A 12,452-nucleotide genomic window follows, 5' to 3' on the forward strand; every position below is an offset into this window, starting at 1 on the left:
CTGTTATTTCTTTATTCATCAAATAGCTTGTAAGCTAAAAAGCTTGTAAGTATAACATACAAAATGAACTTAAGGAACTGGCAACTGCTAGAATATTTAACAAAAATTAATGGTAAACTTATAGTTGCCAATGTACATCACTATAAAAAGAAGTATTTACTAACTCTATCTTAAAACTTGGAACGGTAGAAGAAGTGACACTACTGTCAGGTAATGATTTCCAAAGTTTTATTGATCTATTTACAAAAGATATCTCGCCTATTTTGGATTTTGGTGTGGAGGGTAAAATTTCAACACATTTTTCCTGTTTGATTTATAATGGCTTCTCAGACAGAAATTTTCAGAATCCAAATTTACCATGCCGTTTAAGGTCAGAACGCAATCCTAACACCTCTAAGCGATTTGAAATAATTTATATTTTTGTTTATTATGTTAACATAGATCAAGTAAAAGTCAAGTCTTCGTTAAAATGCTGATTTTTGGTGCAAGTAACCCGGAAAGGGGCTAACAGCTGAGGCCGTCAGCCGAAGTAACTATCGTTTTGTGGTATATTGTTTTAAATAAAACACAAAGCGCATTGTTATTTTGCATGGCATATTTTTTTGATCATTAATTGCCTCTTTTTTTGCCACTATTTGGTGGTAGGTAATTGCCACAATTACTATGGCAAGAAGTAGTTGCCACAATTTGGATAATAGAAATTTTGAGGCTTATGATATAAAGCTTTAGCCCATTTATCTCCAAAAGAGAAAATGTCTTTATCTACTCATACAGCAAATTCAGACTTACCCTCCTTTCCTCCACCCAAAAAAAATATAACTTGGACTCGTAGGACATTTTATCTTCCTTTTCACTATTTCAGCCTTGCCCTCTCCTTCTCTAAACGTTGATACATTTTAATTTCTTTTTCAGTGCCATACTAAGCTTAGATAGTAAAGATGTTGACTCATTACTGGTCCGTGGAATGTGTTTATATTATCAGGATAATTATGATTCGGCCTTTTCTCATTTCCAACAAGTACTTCGATTAGCACCCGATTATGCCAAAGCCGGAAAAACTTATAGAGTAAGTACAGATAAACCCCTTTTTGATTAGGTAGTTTTGCTAATCTGAAGAAGATCAGTTTCAGTTGGATTTACGACTAGTAACTGTCAATTTTTTTTTTATCTTCAGCTAACAGAGTATGAATAACAAGTAAAGCAGCAATTGCTATTCAAATGAGTAGGAATGGTCAATACTTTAATATTATGTACATTACTATAAATTACTTAATTACTAATTTACTATTATTACTAGAAATTATATAGAACTTACTATTAACGAACGAATCTTTAGAGGGATGTTCCTTAGGTTATGGGGATTCAGAATGTGTGCACATGGGGAAAGGCTCTAAAGAGAAGCGCTTAAGCCTTATCGCTTGATTGGTTCTGATTGAGCGGAAAGTTCATACAGAAGGGAGCACCGACCTTGGAGATCAATAGGCAAAAAAATATAATTATATAAACTAAAAACAAACGAAAAAAATCAAAAGACAGAAAATATAATTTCATGGTAACAACTCTGCAAGGATCAAAGACCTGATCGAGTGAAGGGAGGCAGCAAATATATATATATATATATATATATATATATATATATATATATATATATATATATATATATATATATATATATATATATATATATATATATATATATATATATATATATATATATATATAATGAAAAGAGAAATCACCAATGCAACAGCACAAACACATGAAAAAAAGAGCACAAAACACATAAAAAAAAGAAGACTGAAGGAGAAAATGAAGACTGTTTTCCTACATTAGTGATTAATATAGATCAGCACTTGAATGAAGCCTTAGCCCTACTCATCCGTACAATCACATAGGTCAAACAACATAGCCATACACAATCAACCATAAAGAATAATCCATGGACAGGCAGTCGTGTCGTTAGTAAATATAAGCCGTCTTTTAAAAAAACATTAAAAAAAGACAAATAATTCAGAGGCAACAACCCAACACAATGGCTCATCAGGAGAATATATATATATATATATATATATATATATATATATATATATATATATATATATATATATATATATATATATATATATATATATATATGGGTCGACTCTGGATAAGCTTACAATAAGTATATAAACCCCCCATTGCACTTCCTGGCTGAAGGGCCAAGAAATGGAGATCAGCACCGCCAGTACGGACTGTAAAGTCTAATGCCGTATCCCATATATATATATATATATATATATATATATATATATATATATATATATATATATATATATATATATATATATGTATATATGTATATATATATATATATATATATATATATATATATACATATATATATATATATATATATATATATATATATACATATATACATATATATATATATATATATATATATATATATATATATATATATATATATATATATATATATATATGGGATACGGCATTAGACTTTACAGTCCGTACTGGCGGTGCTGATCTCCATTTCTTGGCCCTTCAGCCAGGAAGTGCAATGGGGGTTTATATACTTATTGTAAGCTTATCCAGAGTCGACCCAGCTCTAAATGGGTACCTGGAGAAATCTGGGGAAGGTAAACAGGAAGGGTGTGCAAAAGAACGGGATATTTGGCCCCCAGCCCCCCATTGCACTTCCTGGCTGAAGGGCCAAGAAACGGAGATCAGCACTGCCGGTAGGGACTGTAAAGTCTAATGCCATATCCTTTACCTTTTTACCTTTTATATATATAAACTTAGAATAAATATAAATTTATATATAAACGTAGAAAATAATAAGTAGTTAGAATTAACACAAAAACTAGTGGGTCGTTTGTTGTGATCTTTTAAATATGTATCATGAAGAGCATGATGAGCAATTTGGATATATTATTAATTGTGTTTACTATTCACCATCAAACCAAACTATCTACATGAAATTTACTATATATTTCTGTACAACTGGGCTTATAAACTTGAATCTTTTAGAGTACGTTCCTTCGGTCATGGTTATTCTAGATATGTGCACCTGGAGGAGGGCTTCAGGAAGAAGTTTGTCAACTATTGTCGCTTTTTTTGTCTCTGATTGAACAGAAAGTTTTAATGGAAGATAGTATCAGTCATGGAAACCAATATACAAAAAAAGACGAAAAAGTTCTAGATAGATGGGGGTGAAATCCTAAAATAAATTATAAAATCCGATATATATATATATATATATATCTATATATATAAAAATAAGTTGTCTGTCTGTGGATGTGTGGATGGATGTGTGGATGGATGTGTCAGGTGACGTCATGTTTCGGCTGACGTCATGAAATTAGTTGCCGTCATTTTTGCTTTGAAGGTGACGTCATTCAAGTTATATAAGACATATGTTCGCCGTCATGTTTCGGCTGACGTCATGAAATTAGCTGCCATCATTTTTGCTTTGAAGGCATCATTTTTGCTTTGAAGGCGTGACGTCATTCAAGTTATATAAGACGGATGTTCGTGTAGAATTCTATTAATGCTTAAGTTTATAATGACTGATGAAGATGCTCAAAGAGTCTATGCCAGAAAACTTGCTGGTGATAGAGAAAGTCAGAAAAGAAAGCGTGCCGAGGAACTACCAGAGCAACGCGAAAGCAGACTTGCTGCTAAAAGAGAAAGTGAAAAAAGAAAGCATGCCGAGGAACTACCAGAGCAACGCAGAAGCAGACTTGCTGCTAAAAGAGAATGTGAAAAAAGAAAGCATGCCGAGGAACTACCAGAGCAACGCAGAAGCAGACTTGCTGCTAAAAGAGAATGTGAAAAAAGAAAGCATGCCGAGGAACTACCAGAGCAACGCGAAAGCAGACTTGCTGCTAAAAGAGAAAGTGAAAAAAGAAAGCATGCCGAGGAACTACCAGAGCAACGCAGAAGCAGACTTGCTGCTAAAAGAGAATGTGAAAAAAGAAAGCATGCCGAGGAACTACCAGAGCAACGCAGAAGCAGACTTGCTGCTAAAAGAGAATGTGAAAAAAGAAAGCATGCCGAGGAACTACCAGAGCAACGCGAAAGCAGACTTGCTGCTAAAAGAGAAAGTGAAAAAAGAAAGCATGCCGAGGAACTACCAGAGCAACGCAGAAGCAGACTTGCTGCTAAAACAGAATGTGAAAAAAGAAGGCGGGCCGAGGAATTACAAGAACAGCAAGAAATCAGGCTTGCTGCTGATAGAGAAAGTAAGAAAAGAAAGCGTGCCGAGGAATCAAAAGACCAGCAGGAAATCAGGCTTGCTGCTGATAGAGAAAGTAAGAAAAGAAAGCGTGCCGAGGAATCAGAGCAATCTGAAAGTTATCGCCTGGCATTCAGGTACAACCCAGTCGATGATTATAGCTTGAGTAGCTGTGTTCAAATCGGGACAATGTCCAAAATTTGTCCCTATTGCAAGGCCTTGAAATTCAATGGTGAAACAATGGGAATGTGTTGCGCCTCAGGAAAAGTTAAACTTCCTCTATTGGCTGCACCACCAGAGCCATTGAAGACTTTCCTTACTGGAACTACGTCAGAATCTAAGCGTTTTTTGTCAAAAATCAGACAATACAACTCATGTTTCCAAATGACGTCGTTTGGAGCCCAAATCGAAAATCCAGATCAATTTATGTCTACTTTTAAAGTAAAAGGGCAAATTTATCATAAAGCAGGGTCCCTTCTACCATTATTAGGCGAGAATCATAAATTTTTACAATTGTACTTCATCAGTGATAGAAATTCTGAATTGAATGCACGTTGCGAAATTTCTCCCAACGTTGAAAGGACAATCGTTTCCCAATTGCAACATCTTTTCCACGAAAATAATAATTTAGTGCGTCTGTTCAAAACAGCCATCGATTTGATGCCTACTGATACTCATAAAATTGTTATTTCCGCTGACAAAACGCCTCCTGGCCAACATGTGCGTAGATACAATGCTCCGACTATCAACGAAGTGGCAATCGTTATGGTCGGTGATCAGTTTTTACCTCGAGATATTATTCTACATAAGCGAAACGCCCAGTTGTTAAGAATTGCTGAAACTCATCGATGCTACGATGCCCTACAATATTCTATCATTTTTTGGGATGGAGCCGACGGCTATCACTTTAATATTAAATTGATGAATCCAGCCACTAACAAAGAAATGAATAAGAAATGCAGTGCAATGCATTATTATTCCTATAGACTAATGATTCGGCAGGATGAAGAAAATTATATTTTAAAATGCCGTGAATTGTTTCACCAATTTGTCGTGGATATGTATGCAAAAATTGAATCAGAACGTTTGCTATATATCCGCCTGAATCAGACCAAGCTCCGCTCTGAACAATACATTCATTTGCGAGATGCAGTTATAAATGACGGTAATACCACAAACGTTGGAAGATTAACAATTTTACCTTCGTCATATGCTGGCAGTCCACGTCATATGCATGAATATGCTCAAGATGCTATTGCGTATGTTCGTCTCTATGGTCGTCCAGATTTATTTATTACATTTACATGTAATCAATCTTGGGACGAGATACTGCAGCTTTTACTTCAAGGACAATCGGCGGTTCATAGGCATGACATTACGGCACGTGTCTTCCGGCAAAAGTTGAAATCACTGATAAACTACCTTGTAAAACATGAAGTGTTTGGGTCAGTGCGATGCTGGATGTACTCAGTGGAATGGCAAAAACGAGGTTTGCCACACGCACATATACTAATCTGGCTACATAAAAAAATTACTTCAAACGAAATTGATGATGTGATTTCCGCTGAAATACCTGATAAAAATGTCGATAAGGGGTTACATGATATTATTGTAAAAAATATGATACATGGACCTTGCGGTGCACTGAACGAAAATTCACCATGCATGGCCAAAGGAAGGTGCACAAAGCAATATCCTCGACTTTTAGTACCCACAACAATTACTGGCAATGATGGTTACCCACAATATAGAAGAAGATCTACTGAAGATGGCGGTAAAACAGCAATAATAAAGAAGCGTAACGGTACCACCATCGAAGTAGATAACCAGTGGGTTGTTCCATATTCCCCTTTATTATCCAAAACATTTAATGCACATATAAACGTTGAATACTGTAACTCCGTAAAGGCAATAAAATATATATGTAAATACGTCAACAAAGGCAGTGACATGGCAGTTTTTGGCTTGCAGTCCGAAATCAAAGATTTCGATGAAATCGTAGAACATCAGGCTGGAAGATACATAAGCAGTAATGAACCTGTTTGGCGAATTCTTTCATTTCCGATACATGAACGTAGTCCAGCTGTTGTTCACTTAGCGGTACATTTACAGAATGGTCAACGTGTTTATTTCACGGAAACCAACGTCCAACAAAGAGTCCTGAATCCATCGGATACAACATTAACAGCTTTTTTTTCGCTTTGCAAAAATGATTCTTTTGCGAAAAAACTGCTATATACTGAAGTGCCTTCGTATTACACGTGGAATACTAAAAATAAAGTATTTGAACGTCGAAAACAGGGTAAGTCAGTCGACGGCCAACCTACCATCTTCAAAGATACCACGATAGGAAGACTCTACACCGTTCACCCCAATCAACATGAATGCTTCTTTCTACGCCTGCTTTTGGTGAATGTACCCGGTCCGACATCCTTTGAGTATTTGAGGACTGTAAATGGTACTATACATGACACTTACCGTAGTGCATGCCAAGCTCTGAATTTATTGGAGAATGACCAACACTGGGATAACTGCATCAATGACGCGTGCGAAACGTCAACCCCAAGTCAAATTCGTGCATTGTTTGGCATCATTTTAACAACTTGCTCTCCATCAGCTCCTACAGAGTTATGGGAAAAATATAAGTCAAAAATGTCCGAAGATATACTTCATCGAAAACAGTTAGAGACGTCAGACATGACTTTTGATTTTACACCAGAAATTTATAACTACACTTTAGTTGTTATAGAAGATATTTGCATAAGTATGGCAAACAAACCTCTTCAGGGTTTGGGAATGCCTTCACCTAACCGTATCGCTGCTGTTTCGACATGTGTAGAATTGGATCGTGAACAAAGTTACAGTACGAGTGATCTATTGTCGTATGTACAAAATAACATTTCCAAGTTAACGTCGGAACAAAAAGACATTTATGATACGATAATGCATTGTGTCGATAACAACGTTGGAGAAATTTTCTTTTTGGATGCGCCAGGAGGTACTGGTAAAACGTTTGTGATAAAACTGATTCTGGCATCAATTCGATCTAAAAATGATATAGCGTTGGCAATTGCGTCGTCCGGAATAGCCGCAACATTGCTGCCTGGTGGAAGAACTGCTCATTCCGCTTTGAAATTGCCTCTGAACTTGCATTCTACAGAAACTCCCACGTGCAATATTTCCAAATCATCTGGGATGGGTAAAGTATTGCAGCAATGCAAACTTATTATTTGGGATGAGTGCACAATGGCACACAAAAAATCGCTCGAGGCTCTGGATCAATGCTTGAAAGATTTAAGAGGGAATTCGAAACCCTTTGGCAGCACATTAATATTGCTTGCAGGAGATTTCAGGCAAACATTACCTATAATACCTAGATCAACTCCTGCAGACGAAATGAATGCTTGCCTGAAAAATTCTAATTTATGGGCACACGTAAAAACATTAAAATTAACTACAAATATGCGTGTCCGATTGCAAAACGATGACTCTGGTCAAACATTTTCAGATCAATTGCTAGCAATGGGAAACGGAAAGCTCCCAGTAGACTCAATTTCAGGACGTATACAACTACCTGCTGATTTCTGTAATTTAGTGACGTCCAAAAATGAATTGATTGAAAATATATTTCCGAATATTCTAAAAAATTATAAAAATAATAAATGGCTAAGTGAAAGAGCGATTCTCGCACCCAAGAATATAGACGTCCACGAAATCAACAATATTGTTTTGACCAAGATTCAAGACCAGGCAGTCCTTTACAAGTCAGTCGACACAGTTTTGGAACCAAATGAAGCGGTTAATTATCCATCTGAATTTTTAAATTCCATAGATCTTTCAGGGTTTCCACCACACGTGCTACAACTAAAAATAGGCGTACCAATAATATTGTTACGTAACATAAACCCACCAAAGCTTTGCAATGGCACTCGACTTGCCGTAAAAAAAACAATGGAAAACCTAATAGAGGCCACAATCCTGACAGGGCCTTTTGAGGGTGAGGCTGTTCTTATTCCTCGCATTCCCATGATTCCAACAGATCTGCCTTTTCAATTTAAAAGATTGCAATTCCCAATTCGATTAGCATTTGCAATCACCATTAACAAAGCTCAAGGTCAATCATTAGAAAAATGTGGTATTGATCTTAATACTGATTGTTTTTCCCATGGACAATTGTACGTTGCATGTTCGAGGGTCGGTAAACCTGACAATCTATTTATATGCAGCGAGAATTGGACAGCGAAGAATGTTGTATATTCTCAAGTTTTACGAAGTTAGTTGTATTTCGGAACAGACTGTTGTATATTCACAAGTTTTACGTAGTTAATTTGTATTGTATCTATCTATCTATCTATCTATATAAAAACGAGTTGTGTGTATGCATGTTTGTTTGTTTGTAAAAAGAACGTTTGCATATGACGTCATTATTAGTACATACGGCTTTGTATATGGACAGACAATGGGAAAGCCAAGAATGTTGTATATTCGCAATTTTTACGTAGTTTGAAACACATATATAAATCTATCTATATTCACAGGTGGGACACAGGGACACAACTACAATGGCGCGTAACTAATATGGCGCGTAACTAATATGGCGCGTAACGACTTACGCGCGCGGGGGGGCTTGGGGGGGGCGCGAAGCGCCCCCACCAACTAGGTGTTGGGGTGGCGCGAAGCGCCACCCCAACAGCTAGTATATATATATATATATATATATATATATATATATATATATATATATATATATATATATATATATATATATATATATATATTCGATTGGTGCGCTGGATTCAGGATTCTTTGTCTGAGAGGAAGTGGGTTCGAATCCCAGTGTACCCAATTGTTCAGTTTGGGACGGGGGACAGTGGCGTAACTCTGTAAACTTAGTCAGAGTCGACCCAGCTCTAAATGGGTACCTGGAGAAATCTGGGGAAGGTAAACAGGAAGGGTGTGCGAAAGAACAGGATGTTTGGCCCCCAGCCCCCAATTGCACTTCCTGGCTGAAGGGCCAAGAAACGGAGATCAGCACCGCCGGTAGGGACTGTAAAGTCTAAATCCGTATCCTTTACCTTTTTACCTTTTATATATATAAACTTAGAATTAATATAAATATATATATAAAAACGTAGAAAATAATAAGTAGTTAGAATTAACACAAAAACTAGTGGGTCGTTTGTTGTGATCTTTTAAATATGTATCATGAAGAGCATGATGAGCAATTTGGACATATTATTAATTATGTTTAGTATTCACCATTAAACCAAACTATCTACATGAAATTTACTATATATTTCTGTACAACTGGGCTTATAAACTTGAATCTTTTAGAGTACGTTCCTTCGGTCATGGTTATTCTAGATATATTCACCTAGAGGAGGGCTTCAGGAAGAAGTTTCTCAACTATTCTCGCTTTTTTTGTCTCTGATTGAACAGAAAGTTTTAATGGAAGATAGCATCAGTCACGGAAACCAATATACAAAAAAAGACGAAAAAGTTCTAGATAGATGGGGGTGAAGTCCTAAAATAAAATATAAAATCCGAAAAATATAAATATATATATATATATATATATATATATATATATATATATATATATATATATATATATATATATATATATATATATATATATAGTTGTATGTATGTTTTTATATGACGTAATTACAAGTTGACGTCATTATAAGTATATAAGGTTTTGTATATGACGTCATTATAAGTATATAAGGGTTGCGATTAAAAGATAATATTTAGTATAAATCCTACAATGACAGAAGAAACAGTCGAGGAATCAAATCGTCAGAGAAATTTTAGCATAAATCCTACAATGGCAGAAGAAACAGCCGAGGAAGCTGCTCAAAAAATTAATGCCAAAAGGCTTGCGGTTAAAAGTAACAAAAGAAAGCGTGCCGAAGAATCACAAGAACAACGTGAAAACAGGCTTGCGTCTCAAAGAGAAATTACCAAAAATTCGTGCCGAGGAATCACAAGAACAACGTGAAAACAAGGCTCGCGGCTCAAAGTGATAATGCCAAAAGAAAACGTGCTGACGAATCACAAGAACAACGTGAAAACAGGCTTGAGGCTCAAAGAGATAGTGCCAAAAGAAATCGTGCCGAGGAAGGTGAAAATTATCACCTGGCATTCAGGGATAGCCCAGTCGATGATTATAGCTTGAGTAGATGTGTTCAAGTCGGGACTGTGTCTAAAATTTGTCCCTAATGCAAGACTTTGAAAATTAATGGTGAAACAATGGGAATGTGTTGCACCTAAGGAAAAGTTAAACTTCCTCATTTGGTTGCACCACCAGAGCCATTGAAGACTTTACTTACTGGAACTACGTCAAAATCTAAGCGTTTTTTATCACAGATCAGAAAATATAACTCATGTTTCCAAATGACGTCGTTTGGTGCCCAAATCGAAAATCCAGATCAATTTATGCCTACTTTCAAAGTAAAAGGGCAAATATATCATAGAGCAGGGTCCCTACTACCATTCCAGGCGAGAATCATAGATTTTACAGTTGTACTTCATCAGTGATAGAAATTCTGAATTGAATGCACGTTGCGAAATTCCTCCCGACGTTGAAAGGACAATCGTTTCCCAATTGCAACATCTTTTCCACGAAAATAATAATTTAGTGCGTCTGTGCAAAACAGCCATCGATTTGATACCTACTCATATGCATAAAATTGTTATTTCCGCTGACAAAACGCCTCCTGGCCAACATGTGCGTAAATACAATGCTCCAACTATCGACGAAGTGGCAATCGTTATGGTTGGTGAGCAGTTTTTACCTCGAGATATTATTCTTCATAAGCGAAACGCTCAGTTGGTAAAGATTGCTGAAACTCATCGATAATACGATGCCCTACAATATTCTATCATTGTTTGGGATGGAGCCGACGGTTATAACTTTAATAATAAATTGATAGATCCATCCACTAACAAACAAACGGAGAAGAAATGCGGCGCAAGGAATTATTATTCCTATAGACTAATGATTTGTCAAAATGAAGAAAATTATATTTTAAAATGGCGTCAATTGTTTCATCAATACATCGTTGATATGTATGCAAATATTGAACCAGAATGTTTACTATTTATCCGTCTGAATCAGACCAAGCTCCGCTCTGAACAATACATTCATTTGCGAGATGCAGTTTTAAATGACGGTAATACCACTAACGTTGGAAGAATAACGATTTTACCTTCGTCATATGCTGGCAGTCCCCGTCATATGCATAAATATGCTCAAGATGCTATTGCGTATGTTCGTCTCTATAGTCAGCTAGATTTATTTATTACATTTACATGTAATCAATCTTGGGATGAGATACGGTAGCTTCTACTTCATGGGCAATCGGTGGATCATACACATTACATTACGGCCCGTGTCTTCCGGCAGAAGTTGAAATCACTGATAAACTACATAGTAAAACTTAAAATGTTTGGGTCAGTGCGATGCTGGATGTACTCAGTGGAATGGCAAAAACGAGGATAGCCACGCGCTCATATTTTAATTTGGCGACATGATAAAATTACTTCTAATTATTTTGACGATGTGATCTCTGCTGAAATACCTGATGAAAATGTCGATAAGGGCTTATATGATATCGTGGTAAAAAATATGATTCATGGACCTTGCGGTGCGCTGAATGAAAAATCACCATGTATGGCTAAAGGAAGGTGCAAAAAGCAATATCCTCGACTTTTAGTACCCAACACAATTTCCGGCAATGATGATTACCTACTATATAGAAGAAGATCTACTGAAGTTGGAGGTAAAACAGCAATAACGAAGAAGCATAAAGGTACCACCATCGAAGTAGATACCCAGTGTGTTGTTCCATATTCATCTTTGTTATCAAAAACATTTAATGTACACATAAATGTTGAATACTGTAACTCCGTAAAGGCAATCAAATACATTTGTAGATACGTCAACAAAGGCAGCGACATGGTAGTTTTTGGCTTGCGGTCCGAAATCAGTGATATCGATGAAATCGTTCAATATCAGGCTGGAAGATTCTTTCATTTCCGATACATGAACGAAGTCCAGCTGTTGTTCACTTTGCGATACATTTGCAGAATGGACAACGGTTGGAATCCAACCCACCAAAGGCTGGTATTTATATAAAAATAAGTTGTTTGTGTGTGTTTGTCGAGTGACGTCATGTTTGTGTATTGACTGACGTCATGTTTTCGA

The 12,452-nt window shown here is 36.3% G+C and overlaps 1 protein-coding gene across 1 annotated transcript in view; it reads left to right on the forward strand.

Moving 5' to 3' along the window:
- Positions 1-12,452, forward strand: part of LOC136027938 (uncharacterized) — a gene marked incomplete in the record, with an annotated part of 271,934 nt that overhangs the window by 178,171 nt on the left and 81,311 nt on the right. The window contains 1 exon segment of the mRNA XM_065705408.1: positions 913-1,066. Coding sequence (XP_065561480.1) covers positions 913-1,066 — 154 coding nt within the window.

Source organism: Artemia franciscana, chromosome 6, assembly GCF_032884065.1.
Source record: "Artemia franciscana chromosome 6, ASM3288406v1, whole genome shotgun sequence".
Lineage (NCBI taxonomy): Eukaryota > Metazoa > Arthropoda > Branchiopoda > Anostraca > Artemiidae > Artemia > Artemia franciscana.